At 39.4% G+C, this 16,710-nt stretch overlaps 1 protein-coding gene and 1 long non-coding RNA gene across 4 annotated transcripts in view; one reads left to right on the forward strand and one right to left on the reverse strand.

Moving 5' to 3' along the window:
• Window positions 1–16,710, forward strand: part of LOC121521331 — a 54,210-nt gene that overhangs the window by 32,782 nt on the left and 4,718 nt on the right. The window contains exon 3 of the long non-coding RNA XR_005992845.1: window positions 11,334–11,464. This is a non-coding gene — a long non-coding RNA (uncharacterized LOC121521331). The remainder of the gene's footprint in view (window positions 1–11,333; window positions 11,465–16,710) is intronic.
• The window catches only part of enpp1 (ectonucleotide pyrophosphatase/phosphodiesterase 1), a 50,258-nt gene that overhangs the window by 23,792 nt on the left and 9,756 nt on the right, over window positions 1–16,710 (reverse strand). For all 3 annotated transcript variants that reach the window (XR_005992844.1, XM_041805245.1, XM_041805244.1), the window contains exons 3-13: window positions 13,088–13,148; window positions 11,316–11,413; window positions 11,154–11,233; window positions 9,604–9,723; window positions 6,839–6,948; window positions 6,648–6,713; window positions 6,498–6,570; window positions 4,434–4,542; window positions 3,795–3,926; window positions 3,654–3,685; window positions 3,390–3,517 (exon numbers count right to left, since the gene is read on the reverse strand). Coding sequence is in view for 2 of the 3 variants with exons in the window: in XM_041805245.1 (XP_041661179.1) it covers window positions 3,390–3,517; window positions 3,654–3,685; window positions 3,795–3,926; window positions 4,434–4,542; window positions 6,498–6,570; window positions 6,648–6,713; window positions 6,839–6,948; window positions 9,604–9,723; window positions 11,154–11,233; window positions 11,316–11,413; window positions 13,088–13,148 (1,009 nt within the window). In the remaining variant the exon portion in view is untranslated. The remainder of the gene's footprint in view (window positions 1–3,389; window positions 3,518–3,653; window positions 3,686–3,794; window positions 3,927–4,433; window positions 4,543–6,497; window positions 6,571–6,647; window positions 6,714–6,838; window positions 6,949–9,603; window positions 9,724–11,153; window positions 11,234–11,315; window positions 11,414–13,087; window positions 13,149–16,710) is intronic.

Raw genomic sequence — 16,710 nt, forward strand, 5'->3', positions numbered from 1 at the left:
AGGGGAAGATATTTGCACTTCTAAGGCCATAAAACATACATCAGTATTCTTAAAAAATATGTCTCTCAGTTTCCAGTGCTGCTGTTCCGACTTCTGTATACCGTCCATTTTTCCCATTTGTCCTCCATCTGGGCTTGTTGCAGTCTTATCATATGAGTCAGATTTTCCATCAGATAAAGCTCTTCAATAGTCTGGATCCATTCATTTACAGTTGGGGGTCAGTTTGAAGCCACTTCCTTGTTATTGTTTTTTTTACAGGCTACGGTCAAAATTTTAACAAGGTACTTATCTTTCCCTTGTACATATCTCTCAGAAAAAAAAATTACTAAGGTATAATATGGATGCCTTAAAAGGTAAATTATATCCCAATATTTTTGCTATTTCTGTATTTATTTTTTCCCAGTAGGTCCTGATTTTTGGACATTTCCAAAATATGTGACTATGATTAACATGAATTAAACCACAATATCTCCAGCATTGGATAGATTGGTTCAGATATTTACTTTTGATTTTAGGTGTTATGAAATATTGGATAAGGTTTTTCCATGAGAACTCTTTCCATCTTTGAGAGCCAGTGGTTGTTTGTTTTTTTTTCCCACATATTTTTCCAATCCCCTGTCGATATTTCAACATTTAATTCTTTTTCCCACTTCATCTTTATGTGATCAGTTGACAGTTTATTGGTCATTATAAGTGCATGGTAAAATTAAAAAAAAAAACAAAAAAACCAACTCTAATCAACTGTCCGTCATGTGCTTTATGAATTATCTCTCTGCCATGCACTCCTCGATCACAAAACAATCTTATTTGACCTAGAGCTACCATATTTTCCTCCAGTCTGCCCTGCTCCTCCCCGATCCAGAGTCTTAAACCCCTCCGCTGCTGCTAGATTCTCAGAAATCTTCAGAAAGGCACCCATTACCCCCAGTGTTGAGCCTGCGATATCCCACATCACTACAGAGGAACTTGTATCATTATTCAGTTCTGCCATTTCTGCCACCCTTGACACTGTTGCACCATTTAAAACAAGAAAACAGAAACCTCAAACCTCACCATGGCTAAAAAACAGTAATGTTATAGAAACAAGGAGAGCTTGCAGAAGGGCGGAACGGAGATGGAAACATGATAAATCTCAAATATCTTTTCAAATCCTAAAGGATCTCTTGAGTGAATACCAGCTTACTGTCAAACATGCAAGAACAAAGTATTTTTCAAATCTTATCAATGAAAACTGTCATAATCCAAGAGTGCTTTTTAGTGTCCTAAACTCCATCACAACATCCACTCAAACACCCGCTGTTGATGCATCCGCTTCCAAATGTGAGGACTTTCTGAAATTTTTCAGGGATAAAGTTCTTAGCATAAGATCCAGTATTTGTCCCTCTGCATAAACCTATCCATCTCTCCAGAAAATACTACAGTTCTCAATCAGTTCAATTCTATAACATTACAACAACTTAATCAAATAATCTCCTCTATGAAGTCCTCAACCTGTTCATTTGACATCATCCCTACAAAACTTTTGAAAGAAGTCACAGACTGTCTTGCCCCCAGCATTCTCTCCATTATCAACAGCTCATTAGAAACCGGCCAGGTTCCCCTGTCCTTCAAACATGCAGTTGTCCACCCACTTTTAAAAAACACAGAACCTTGACCCTTCAGTACTCAGTAATTACAGACCCATATCCAAACTCTCCTTTCTCTCCAAAACCCTTGAAAAAGCAGTCCAAAATCAATTGCTGTCCCATCTCAACCAAAACTGTATCTTTGAAAAATTCCAGTCCGGTTTCAGAGCTCTCCATAGTACAGAATCCACTTTTTTGAAAATAACAAGTGACCTCCTTCTAGCCCTAGACTCAGGCAACTGCTCCATCCTTCTGCTCCTTGATCTAACGGCAGCTTTTGACACAGCTGACCATCCCACTCTCTTAAACAGGTTACACCAATGGGTAGGGGTCTCTGGTTCAGCTTTAAACTGGTTTTCATCATATCTATCAAACAGATCCTTTAGCGTTTCAATAAATAACTCCTCCTCCTCATCTGCTCCCTTACCCTGTGGTGTCCCCCAAGGTTCCATACTCGGCCCAATTCGCTTTTCCATCTACATGCACCCGTTAGGTCAGATTATTCAAAAACACAATCTTTCTTTTCACCTTTATGCAGATGATACCCAGATCTACCTTCCTCTTGAACCCAACGACCACAACAAATTACACGACCTTAATAACTGTCTTCACAATGTAAAAACCTGGATGGCAACTAACTTCCTTCAACTAAACGAGAAAAAAACAGAGACACTCATATTTGGTCCACAGCATCTCACTGACAGTATCTCATCTCATCTCAGTCCTCTATCCCTCTCTGTCAAACCACATGCAAAAAATCTCAGTGTCATATTCAATTCAGGTTTAAAATTCAACAAACAAATCAATCATGTAGTCAAAGTTAGTTTCATGCAACTCTGTATCATCTCCAAACTCAGACCAATTCTCTGCTCCTCCGACTTAGAAAAAATAATCCACACCCTCATCTCATCCCGTACGATTACTGTAATTCACTTTATTTTGGCATCACACACTCCTGTCTATCCCGGCTCCAGCTCATACAAAATGCAGCTGCAAGAATCCTTACAAGGTCAAAAAAGACAGATCACATCACCACCATTCTTTCCACCCTGCACTGGCTACCTGTCACCTACAGATTAAATTTCAAAATCCTTCTGTTTGTTTTCAAAGCACTAAATGGCTTGGCCCCCCTCTACATCACTGACCTCCTGTCCCCATACCACACCGTCCGAGAACTAAGATCTTCCAACAAACAACTCCTGTCCGTCTAGCGAACCAAGTCAAAAAGCTACGGTGACAGGGCCTTCTCTATCTGTGCCCCAAAACATTGGAACTCTCTCCCCCCTACATCCGCTTCTCTACAAATACTGAGATCTTCAAAAGCCATCTTAAAACTTATTCTACTCATTGGCTTTTAGTTGTCCCTAACTTGTTGGAACTTGTTTTATATTCTGATCATAATTCTTATTTGTCATAATAATTACTACTATGAGCAGTTGTTACTTTTAATTGTGTTTTAAATTTGGCTCATTTGTGTTTTAAATTTGGCTCATTTTCTTCTGTTTCTTTTATTTCTTTTAAATGCTGTTTTCTGTAAAGCACTTTGGATCAACCTTGTTGTGTGTAAAGTGCTATATAAATGAAGATGATTTGATTTGATTTTTACATCTGAGTGACCAAAAAAAAATCTTACAAATTTGGGTCACAATTCCCTCTGAAACTTTTTTTTTTTTTTTTTTCTTTTTGGCATCTTTCCTCTTCTTAACACAGTTTTTTGACCTGACACGGTAAAACTTTAATTCAGTAGACTGATTTGTGACTCACAGTGCAGCCTGCCAGCCTTCTTTCATATAGAGATGTCCTCGCTCGATGCGTTTGTTGTTAGCAAAATGCATCCGTTTGGGGAGGTTTTCTTTCAGGTAAGGCCTCATTGGCTGGTCAGAGGTCCTGCACTTCAGAACAGACGCAGAGTAGGAGAATCAACACGCAGCACAAGGAGAGAGGGTTGTTTAACTTGTAGCCAAGCAAGCAGATAATTTTTCATTCTTCTTATAAACACAAAAGTCGCTCTTGAAATACTTCACATACCGACAGGTTCTTCACCAGGCTCTCATAGTCAACTGAGGAGAGAAACAGGACAAGGTCAGCTACGTTTGTTGTAAACAAAGTGACAATGAGTGATGCTGTGGAGCTGGAGGGACAAAATGTTTTTAAGATATTGGGACTCACAGGAAAAGTAATTGTCTGGGAGGAGGGCAGGTCTGATACGAGCAGCTGGGCCTTGGATGACAGAAAAGTCACTGGTATTGTCCAGGAAGTTTGCCACAAATAATGCCTTGTCACACGAAGCCTCCTCCATGCCTGTTAAAAGGAGAGAGAGAAAAAATAGTCCCAATTATCAATAAATTTTGAAATGCCTGAACATATTAAAAGTAATCCAATCCACAAAATCACAAAGCACATTTTGGTCTCTACATTTTCTTTAAAACTTTTAACATGGCTTTTTTAATTGAAATGTTACCACAGATTAATCCTTCTTATTTTTCAACATTTTTGCAGAATAAAAACTATTACTAACAAGTATTCAAAATCCAAGGTGAGTTCTTTGAAGAGGATAGCTGGGCACCCCCCTGAGCTATATTTGTCCCATACATTGATCCTTATACTTAATTACAAGTCTAAACATATGGTCCCCACATGTCCTGAGGCATCACAAAATATCCTCCTAAAATACCACTGAGCTTTACCAGTACACTCACAATTTTTCTCCCGATTCCTCTTGGGTATAGACACAAGTGGGTGTATGTAATTTTAGGGGAAATAGTTTATTATACTGTAATCTGTATCACAGAAGTGTGGTTAACTCACCATGGTCTGATACGATCATTACATTGACACAGTTCTGCAGGTTTCTCTTTGTCAGGCCATCCATCAGCTGACCCAAAATCTTGTCCACGTTCTCCAAAGCCTGAACCACCTGAAGGCACAAGGGTGCTGAGATTTATCAGACCTGACATGTCGCTGTGGCAGAAAAAGTCTGTCACATCAACACCTAACTCCATGGCTTGAAACATTAATAAAAAAATAGGCCTTTTCATTTTATTTCAGTTGAATTCTTTTTTAAAAAATTAGAACAAAATAACAACAAAAAAAGTGGTTTCCTGAAATGGGTCCAAAGGATATCTTTACGCACACAGTCGAGACTGCATTTCCTCTTTTAGCTTTTCTTCAGCAATGTGAAACACAGCTACCTCAATATAAAAAAATGATTCAGCTTGGTTAAAAAAAAAAAAAAATCAAAGATACCAGCACCCTTCTTACCATAGACATACAACTCAAAGCCCTATCAGATTTTCTCCTGAAAAATCTCTCTGTCCATAAAGGAAAATGACAAACGTGGGTAAAATGGGTCATCAGGGGATGGGGGATTTAATTCATATAGGAACCTTGTGGGTTTTTTTCTAGGACATTAACTTTCTTGCCAGGGAGATACATTTCTAAATATTGCAATGCACTTTAAAGGGTTATTTTGGTATTTTTGAAGTTGGGCTGTATGAGGCACTTGACTTAGCGATAGCAGTGGCATTAGCCTCCACAGATTTCAGTGAGCATTGCTCCTGCTCCTTCAAACAGTACCTGCTCAGGGGAGCTAGGCTATACAGTGCTACAGACAGGTACAGTTGTTCCCGTTCCCCATAATTTGGGGAGTTGTAGGTAAAAATGGTCCAAAAAGGTTTTTTTTGTTTTTTTACACCCAGATAGCCTCTGTCTTTGGCACCTTTTTGTAATGCGAGCTTCTGCTAGCAACTACGTGCTCTTCAGCCTCAGCATATCTGAACAACTGTTTGGGCCCACAGACTTCCTTTGAGGAAACAAGTAACTAAGCTAAAACAACACTAAAATGAGCAGCTTCGACTCTGGTGATGATGATGTGCCGTTTAAAATGTTACAATGTTAGGATGTCATTAAGCAGATGCTTTTTTCCAAAGCAACGTTCGTACAGGTAGGTAGGTATTTCAGGGGTTTTGCCCAATGGCCCGGACTGGATATACATTTACTGTGGGTATGAGGGGATGCATTTATGAGCTTTATACTTTTATAATGGCATGATATGTTTAACTTCTGAAAATAATGTGCCAGCCGTTGAAGTGGAAAACTGAGCTGAAAGAACTAGTCTGAGCTTAATTTGGTGTTGGTTGATCTGACAAAGAATGCAGACACAAACAGCTGCTTAAATACGCTAAGGCAGAAGAGCACCTAACCGGTAATCAAAGCTTGTATTGCAAATCACTCACTAAATTAAGAAGCTGAGCAGCTGTACCTGTCTGTAGCGCTTATAGCCTAGCTTTCCCGGGCACACCCTGTTTGAAGGGGCAAAGCTTCGGAAATCTCTGGAGGCGTACAGTGTTACTATCGCCAAGTACCCCTTTAAAGATGATAACATTTGCTGTTTCATCCAGGCCCAAGTGCTGATGAGCCTGGTAAATATTTTGCTGGCTTGCAGTTAACAAATCACAAGATCAATTTATTTTACAGAGCAACTAACACTAGATCCATTCATGTCTATACCACTGTTAGCTAGCTAACCTACTTTATGTTAATATAAAAAAAATAAGATATATGAATGCATATGCAAGTTTGCTAGCTTTACAGCTTATATAATCAATGATACCAACTTAAAACAGTGTAGTTTTTAGCCCTTTTTAAATGTTACTGGTTCAAAACTTAGCTGTTAAATTGATGTGATGCTATCTAATCGATCTCAGTTTTGCATCGGTGCATTCTCCTGTCACTGTTTTAGCTAACATGGATGCATTTTGTGCCATGTAGTGCTGGTGATGTGCTCATGATTTGTCTGGTCTTTTGATCTTTTAAGTAATGAATGACCAGTTCTTTGTTTTATGTAGAGTTAATATTCAGCGAATGGCTGACCTGGCTGCTTCTTGGTCCATAACGATGTCCAGATGAGTCAGGCTCGTCCAGGTACAAAGTATAGAAGTCCGGTCTAAAACCACAAAGGCAGTTATTAGGTTTGATGATGAAGCCCTTTTTTTTGTGACAGTAGTAAAGAAGATTTCATACCTTTCTCCTTCAGGTAAATCAAGCCACTCCAGCACCTTCAACACTCTCTTCTCAAATGCTATGGTCCTGTGACACATGGAAGTGTCATGTAATTTATTAACACTTCAATATACCCCCTTATTATAGCATGAACTGTCTGATCAAAGAATGATCCCACTTAAAAGTATGATACATAACGGCATTGCTCGTACTTGTCATACATCATGAAGACATTTGGATAGGTGCCATTAATGGGGACATCTGATCCAGGCCAGAAGAAGGTACCTGTCTTTAATTTATGACGCATGGCAGTGAGCCAGACCTGAGGAGAGGAGAGATGAAGAGAACAAAGGATGTGAAAACAATGACAAAAGATTACAAAAAAAGGAAAAAGAAATAGACGGCATAAAGCGCAGTGCCAATGAAAAGTATTTACCCATTTAGATGTTTTACTCTTTCATTGATTTTATAACTCAGTCATGGTCAATATAATTACACTTTTATCATTTATTATTTTTTACAAAAAAACTCATTACTGTCAACGTGAAACAGATTTTTAAAAAGTAATGTAAACTGAATAAAAATATGTAATGTAAAATAAGTGACTGCAAAAAATATTCACAACCTTTAAAGTGAGTGACTTAATTCAACATATGTCCAGCCAACTGGTGACAGTAGTCTCACATTTAGTGACATGGGGATCATCTGAGTGCAGTGAGTGTGTCTCACGTATTTCCTGTATAAAGACACGTGTCTGGAAGGTCCAGACGCTGGTTAATCAGTAATCATAGCTACCATTACACCATGAACACAAAAGAACACACCAAGCAACTATAAGAATAGGTTATCACAAAGTATAAGTCAGGTGAGGACACATAAAAATTTTCAATTACTGAGCATTCCCCAGAGTTCAGTTCAATCCATCATCAAGAAATGGAAGGAATGTGTTGCATGTGTAAATCTGCCTAGATCAGGCTGTCCTCACAAACTGAGTGACTGTGCAAGAACGAGACTAGCGAGAGAGGCCACCAAGACCCCTATGACTTCTCTGAGGAATTACAAGCTTCAGCAGCTGAGATGGGAGAGACTCTACATACAACTGTTGAGTTCAGACATCCGGAGGGAGCTAGGAGTAGAGCCGCTGCTCCTTTGCATCGAAAGGAGCTAGTTGAGGTGGTTTGGGCATCTGATCAGGATGCCTCCTGGTCGCCTCCCCTTGGTGGTATTCCGGGAGACCTCAGGGAAGACCCAGAATGCGCTGGAAGGATTATGTATCCTGTCTGGTCTGTGAACCCCTCGGGATCCCCCAGCAGGAGCTGGAAAGTGTTTCTGGGTGGACTTGCTTAGCCTGCTACCCCTGTGACCAGGCTCTGGATAGGTGGATGAAGATGTATGGATCGATGGCCAGTATGGTGCTTTTTGGCCATTAGACAACACACTATGTTTGGTGGACAGAAAACACTGCACATTACCACAAACACATCATCCCACTGTGAAGCATGGCAGTGGCAGCATCATGCTGTGGGAAGAGTTCTCTGCAGCCAGCCCTGGAAGGCTTATAAAGAGAAGTATGGTTTGGGAGAAGAGTTTTTCCAGCAAGACAATGACCCGAAGCGTACGGTGACAACTACAAAAAAATGGTTTAAAGACAACAAGGTGGATGTTCTGGAGTGGCCAAGTCAAAGCTCAGACCCCAGTCCAACAGAAAATTTGTGGCTGGACTTGAAAAGGGCTGATCATGTCCAATCCAACCTGTCCAATCTGACAGAGCTTGAGCTGCATATTTATGCAATCACTTATTTTCCATTACATATTTTCATTAATTTCACATTACTTTGTAGAAATCTGTTTTCACTTTGACTTTAGAGAGTTTTTTTTTTTGTCAAAAAAGCCAAATTATATTGACCATGATTGCCTTATAATCAACCAAAGGGTAAAACATCCTAACTGCTGAATACTTTTTTACACACTTTTTAAAGCACTGTAAGTGAAAGGTTAAAGAGCAGAGGACAACAAAAAAGACATAAGGTACAGTTAAATGAAAGGAAAGGAAATAAGGTAAGATGTAAGCAAAGAAAAGGAAAGGACTGGAGGAGACCAAAAGTGGAAATACCGCGAAGGAGAAGAGATGAAAAATGAAGACAAGAAGAGAATTGAAAAATTGGACTGAAATGTAAGGAACAAAATTAGAAAAAGAGTGGAAAGGAAAGGACAAGAAATAAGTCCCCGGGAGAGTAAATCCCTGACTATTTCAGATAGATTTAACAGCACAGTACAGCTGATTCGTTTCTTTACATTACATTTGTTTAGTCCATTAGAATAAAAGCGTAGCTAATCCTTCACAGTCCAGGCAAAACAAATGAAAGTCTAGTTTATGCTAAATCAATACTTATTTGACAGATCAGCAAATAAAGATGTTTTTTATGCAGGAGGCTCACAGACCACCTCTAATAAAACACTTAGTGGAATTGGTTCATTATGAAAGAAGGTATTCAAGAATTCATCATTTATTTCTCCCTCCTGGAAGGATATATATCATGACAGATAAGAAGCCTGTCACACACTGAAGGAATGAGATTTAAGGGGTATTCCATTAAATTGGAACCACAAAGCATCTTAACAAGCACAGCATAGGCTGTCTGTCTTTGGCACGTGCAGAATCCATAATTATATTTAGAAGCTCACTACGGGGAAGGTTGATTCCCTGTAATAAAACTCTGGGCTGTGAAGAAAAAAAAAAGTGTCTTGTGCCGTTCACAGACAGCAAATTACACCACCATCCACAATGATTCATATTTTGTACTCTTGACACAAGTGCTTGCTTTTGAGTCATGCCAGGTTTTTCCTCAAAACAAAGGCGTGTCAGCTTTCACACTTTATAGAACAATACCTCCCACTGCTGACTCTCAGCGTGACGGAAATCTTATAAAAGCACTGTTCAGGAGTGGATGAAAGCAGCCTGCTCAGATTCACTTACTGGCTCTCCTTGGTACCATTTTGGACTGAATTTCTCATCAGTTTTCAAGCTGAAGAAAGCATTGTGCGTCACATCGTACATCTTGTTGTCCACAATCCCATGAGACTCAGGATAAAGACCCTGCAGGATCCAGAGATTAAGAAAAAAACATCAGTTACCTCCTCCCAGTTTCTAACTAAACGTCACTGGTAACCACAGCAGTCTGGTTGATTTCAGGATCTGGTTTCAACCACGAGAGGTGAAATCCACTTCTGTGAGCCCCTTAGCTCTGCTGCTGTTCTTTTTTTATGAGCCCCTGTTAGCCATTAGGCCTCACCAGAAACCTCTAATCTACTGTGAGGAGGCTCCACAATTGTAGGGGAAAACCCAACATGCACTGTTGAACTGTGGTACACTAACAGCAGTGATGGAAACTAGGTAAATATATACTCAAGTATAGTGTGTAAGTAGAGCATTGAGGGTTTTTGTTTGCGTATTTAAGGTTTATGTGATTTCATAATTCTAATTCTTAATACTTTAGGGAAGGGAAAATATCATGCCTTCTGTTCAACAGAAATTGATCATAAGTTTGAATAAAACACATAATTATCTCATGAAATACAATGGACTTTTTTATAGTTTAACAGATGTTTTCAAAACTTTTTGGCATGCTTACTAAAAACAACGGGACACAATTACAAACATGCCACAATAAAAAATTCATTAAATATTTTTTGGGGGGATAAGATCATACATATTAGCACAGTGTCTTAAAAACCAAGCAGAGGTAAAACAGTGTTGGGTTAATGAAAATGGTAAAAACTTCCCCTCAACATCCAAACAATTTCCCTAAAATTTTCATGACTGTACTTGAAGATTTCAAATTCCCATCAAGTTCCCAAAAATTTACAAATACATCTCCCAAATTTCCATGAGAATGCCTGAAAATGTCCAAACAGATTCCCCCCAAACATACAAATTTCCCAAATTCCCCCCAAGTTATAACACATTCCCTAAATTTTCATGTGAATTCCTGAAAATGTTCTTGCAAATTCTCCCAACATTTTAAGCAAATTACTTAAAATTATTGTACCTAAATACATAAATATGATAAATCTGAGTGAAATTTAAAAGGAAAAGTCACTTTACTGTAACCATATTTTGCTAACAATAGATTTCCCTAATGAGTACTACAAATGCAAGAGATTTCCTTGTAATAAAAGTATTTGTTAATGGTTGTATTTGTAAACTAGAAAAGCACTCAGAAGGCACAGACCTCCGCCATTAGTTCTATCTCCCAGTACTGAAGAATCCTTTAAAAAAAAAGTCCTGGATCCAGAAGGTGATCCGGATCACTCCCAAAATCTAATCAGTTCTTTCTTATGCCATTTCTGACATTTCCTGAAAATTTCATCAAAATCCATCCATAACTTTTGAGTTATGTTGCTAACAAACAAACAAACCCTACCGATCACATAACCTCCTTGGCGGAGGTAATAAAGTTAGTTCATCTTCAACAGCTGGAAAAAAACCACGTCAGACAAACAAATTGCTCCTTAAATGTCACTTACAGTGACGATGCTGTAGTGGTTGGGAAAGGTCTTTGTGGGATAGACAGGCCTCATATATGGTGTTGTTGTTCCGATACGTCCTGTAAATAAAGAAAAGTTCAGTCATACCAAGATGCCCACCAAACCATGACAAACTGTTGTTTCAATCTTTTGGTGACTTACGTAATTTGTTGATGACAGGGAGATGGCTGCTGTGATCTTTGAGGTACTCCGCCCTGAAGCCGTCCAGGGACACCAGGATGAGAGGAGGTCTGGAAAAACTGGGTGGAGGGGGACAGACAGGAAAAATGATGCTGTGAGCTTACACTGAGGTGGGTTTATGAAAGGGAAAAGGAACAATTCCACAGCAGGAGACATGGATAACTTTGGCACCAGTAATGCAGCAGTAGTGGTGTACAGTAGTCTTGTGAAGAGAGCATACAAAGCAGCTCTTTGACCAAGCAGGCGAGAGAAGAAGTAAAGTCGTAACACAGACCACACAAACACAGAAGAGGAGAACAGGAAGAGAAATGGGACCCTACTGGCAGTAAATCAAAGACCGTGAGAGTTCTGTTAGCCTCAGCAGATTTCTCTGTTCCCTGGTATGAGACGTGTCCCCCTCCCATTTTACTCTGTACACTACAACAATTTCATTATCTGTAGGAGGTACAGGATATTGCCTAATACCTGGGATTAGTAACCTATTTACTCAATTTTCAGTGGCAATGAGAAATTTCTGGTTGGCTTGCTCAGGATTTGTTCTGGCTTGAGAGCTCAATTTATTTTCTATATAATCCCACAAACTGCAAAAGCAAAAGACAAACACAAGCACAGACTTATCATTACCTTATGGCAGCATGCGTGTTATGATCTGGGCTTTCATAGTAGCAACTCTTTATTCTGTTTTCTAATATTATCTCATCATAATGAGAAAGCAAGATGATTCCAACTGTCATAGGTGGGGAGACTGGCCATCAGCCAATGAAAGGGTGGATATACAAAGCCAGACAAACATGCATAAGGTTGAGAGGTTGAGAGGGTCAGTGCACAGTGCAGCTCTTATACCGGACTGCCAGTCTGAAACAGCCGGTTAAGACATAGTACCCTGAGGAGTGCTCTGGCCAAATGACATCACACTACCAGTGCGGACCAAAACATGGCCTCTTTACTCAGAATGCTGATATCTATTGAGTTTTTCTTTTGTTCAACACACATATGAGAGATACAAATATCTATCTGATAAGATGAATTTGTTTGATCATACAGGGTTCCTTTAAAAAAACTTTTATTCATGAAAAACGTGTGTGATACCCCTTGCAAAAATGGGTTTAGACATTAAAAAAACCTTTGCAATCAGGATTTGACCAAGGAGTTCATTCTTATGTGTCTGAAGAATAAACCCAACTTTATATAAAAGTTTGGTTTGCCAACCAACAAACTAAAGAGAATGACTGAGTTTGATTAAAAGAACATTTCTTGGTGTTAAAGGGATTTTTAAACAAACTTTAGTTGGAGCCACAGGTTTCTTCCATAGTCTAATGTGTCTGGGGTTACTCCCTTACCAAAGCAGAAACATACACACATGCGACCACATCATTCATGCAGGCTCGACTCACTCACACAAGCCTGATTACTCAGAGTCATTACCTTGGTTTCTATGGAAACATACATTTCCACTCAAACAGTGATATGAATTTAAAAAACAGAGTCATGTGTTTGGATTATTTATACTTTCCTACAGAAAATTAAGGTGAATGGATTGAACTGCAGTGACTGAGAAATCTTTCCATATCTCTCTATGGTCATGGTTACATACTGCCAACTGAGAACAATGAAACCCACTCAGTGTGACTGTGCACCACAATGCTAAAAAGCACCACGTTCACTGCAGACACATGATATTTCAGCATACCTTGTCATTTCTAACATTTAGCAGAAAGAAAGAGTTTTAATACCTCGGTGGACACTGTTGCTGTTGAACTCCCTGATCAGCCTGCAGCAGCCAGACCTCCCCTTCTGTAGGAAATAAAGAGACAATTATCAGCGTAACAAGGCAAAGCCTTGTTTTTAGTGTCAATGAAATGACAGCATTCCCAGTATCTCATTGCAAAAAATGCCTGCTGACCAATGAAACAAAGAAATACTCACAGGAACAGCTTTCAGATAAAGCCCACAACACATTTGCCATACTCTGGCATTATTTGGACAATAAAGCCAACACTAGCCGCTGACTACTTATTTGTAGCTGTCAGTTTGGTGGAGATAAGGGTGAACAGGCATCATAGCCATAATAGGAGGAGCACAGTAGGACATACATAGTGGTCGAGGACTTTTTTTATTAAGACTCTGAGTATCTTGGAGAGTTCTTTTTTCTTCATGGTGTAATGGTAGCCAGGAATACTGATCCACCAGTGACTGGAGCTTCCAGACACAGGTGTCTTTATAATACAATCACTTGAGATACATTCACTGCACTCAGGTGATTCTCATTTCACTAATTGTAAGACTACTAGAACCAATTGGCTGGACCTCTGTTGAATTAGGTCAGTCGTAGCTGATATAGGCAGATTTTTAAGGCAAAAATATCAGCTATAGATATCGGCTGAAATATTCTGCTGATCCAGATATCATGCCGATAATATCGTGCATCCCTAATTATAAGGACAAGTTCTATGGCAGAAAACTACCCGTATCTTAAGAAAAACATAAGTTAGACAGAGCTCCTAATATAGACTTGTTATTTAAGTGTACTGATGTTACCCTTGCTGTGTGTGAGAGGGTCAAGCTGGGGCGGCAATTAGTCAGTGTTCTGCTTTTTTAACACTTGGCACGCCAGCTGCTACTGCAGTTTGAGATTCCAGCATGTGGAATGGAACTCTTGAGTCTTCTTATTTTGTCACAGTATGAGAGGGAAGGAAGAATTTAGCTAAAGAGAACTTTCAAATCCAAAGTTACACAAGCCGAAAAGGTTGTTTTAACAGAAAATATATTTTTGGAATAATAATAGCTTTTATTAAAGACAATCTGTATGAGTAAGGTTAACGCTAAATGAATTAAGTTAGCAGTTTTTGTCTTTCAGCACAGAAAAATACTCCTCCACTTATTGAATCTGATTCATCAGGCTTTTGGCAACTTAAGAACAAAAATACCCACGAGAGTCATCAGACTTTGATTCACACTATCACAACATAACCTTTGCTTCTTTCAAGAATAAAAAAGGAGAGGATCAAAGAAATGAAAAATCTCAAACACAATATACCAATGTTCCTTAAGCTTTGGCACATAATTACTCATGGGCAAATGTGAAAGAGGATTTCAGGAATTATTCAGTTACTCAACTAAAATACAACAGGAAGTAAAAGTGCAGAAATGCCATTATGCCATCCACACATTCTCAAAATGAATAATGGCAAAAGCAAACTGAGGCTTTCCTCGTCTTTCTGGCTAGTGACATGAGAATGGTGTGTGGAGACACACTTGGATAACGGCACAAGAAGCGAAACAAATATACTGAACTATCACATTTTGATGCCAAATCTTGTGCTGGACAGGATGTGAGTTCTCATGGAAACAAAACAGAGAGGAAAAACACTTCTACTTGAATAGTTCTGATCATACAGATAGTGTCCACCTCAAATGTATCTTGTTCATGAGCTTCAAACAAGGCATGTCAGTATCTAAGACTTAATTCTTACTTAATGGGGGCTTAGGTCAGTAAAATACAGAAAACTACAGAAATGGATTTTCGAACCCATCTGGCAGATCTTCTGCTGACTGGACACATGACAGAGGGAGTCTTAGCGTGTCGGTGAGAAAGCCCCCCTTACTGCCTCTCGAGGCCAGCTGTGCGGTTTGGACCAAACATGGGGATGCTCCATCTCAGGAGACAAGCTGCTGTGGTCTGTAATCGCAGGGAAAGCCCGCCCTCAGCTGCACTTTATGCTTCAATCTGTGTGCTTCTAGAAAGAAATAGAGTCCTGGGTTATTTTTGTTTCTTTTCATCTGTTTCCAAAGGGCTGACCAAAAAAGCAGCGTGGATGAAAGATTTAGAAGTTACAGCAAAACTGCATGGATCTGAAAAGTCAAAATTTATCATTCCCATATGGCCTTCATGTTAGTTGGTTAGGAAGTTAAGGGAAATGCCACAGAAGAGAGAAAGAGAGCACCCCACCCAGGCTGGGGACATTCGCCCACAGTCACCACCGCTGCCCCTGAAATATAAGAAGACTGTTTTGGCACGTTGGTTTGCAACAAAGAGCTCACTGACGCAGCTGCCCACGGCTAACCAGAGGGGAAGCTATAGCGGCAGAAAACATGCCAGCCCCCGGTGAACATTCCTGTCTCGTTTAAATGTGTGTTTATGCTGTTTTGCAACAGTGGGCTTAAAAAAGATGTTGGATCACACCACCCTGACAGAAATGTATCCTGTGGAGAAATCTGTGCAGTATCAGTAGGTTACATTCACCTCTGTGTCTCTCTTTCACTGACAGGTTGGTAACTTGACCTTTCCTCGCTGTTGTTCTAAATTCTGCCAGTTTAGAGTTTCACAGAGGGGATTTACAGTGTTCACTGTTGTCGCAATAGCTGGACTTCCTGGTTGCCCAAACTACAAGTTTGTAGCAGAATGGCTTGGTGTTTCTTCACTCTATTACAACTTTCAGAGTGTTTTTCCACAAAGATTTCTTCTGTTTTAAAGATGCTCTGAAATTGTTGCAAAATGCCATATTATGTTTTTCACTCAAATATATGTTACACCACATTAAAGGACCCCCCTCCTTTAATATATATCACTGGATAAAAGTTGCACTGGAAGATAAAATGCTGTTCGTTTTGGGGCTCTCCCTGAGGCAAAAACCATCTTCCTGTGTGATTTTGTTGCATTCAGCAATGTCCAAAACATGTAGGTTCTGTGTTACTGTCTAGCTTTTCTTGTATTTCTATATTCACCAGGAGTTTTCAATTCTGCTCACTACAGTGGTCCTCTGATAACACTGATAGTTGTGAAGTATGAACCTACAAACCCTGACCTATTTTTCAAGCTCTCAACCTGTCCTGGTCACTTACTGTCTTGAAAGCTTCTTTACATGCATGATTATAACCAAATAATAAATAAAATGAAAAAAGTGCAACCTTTTTTGCATTAATATGTATCCCAACATGTTTTAAACAGTACATGAAATACATCAGTGGTTCCCAACCTTTTTTCCTTGGATACCCTCGCTTGTATATAAGAAAAGCTGAGCCCACGGAAGACCCACACAAAAAAATTGACACATAGGTATCATTTGGGTTTCTTCCAACAATTAATACTTTTAAAATGGTGCCTGAATTGATACTTTTAAGAGCAGAGAAGTGCATTGAAAATTAAAAGTTGATGAGTGAATTAAAGCTGTCTCAGTATCACATCAGACTGAGAGAAAGAAAAAGGGAGCGGGTGTCAGTTTTTTATGCAAGAGGCTCAAGCAAAACTCGTACACAGGCACTGTGTCAGGGACAAAATTACGCCAGCGCACATAAATGGTACAAACTCCATAACTTATTTTCATGCTTTTCATTTGGAGTAGCAGATGGTTGTGTC

The sequence above is a fragment of the Cheilinus undulatus genome, linkage group 14 (assembly GCF_018320785.1).
Source record: "Cheilinus undulatus linkage group 14, ASM1832078v1, whole genome shotgun sequence".
Taxonomy (NCBI): domain Eukaryota; kingdom Metazoa; phylum Chordata; class Actinopteri; order Labriformes; family Labridae; genus Cheilinus; species Cheilinus undulatus.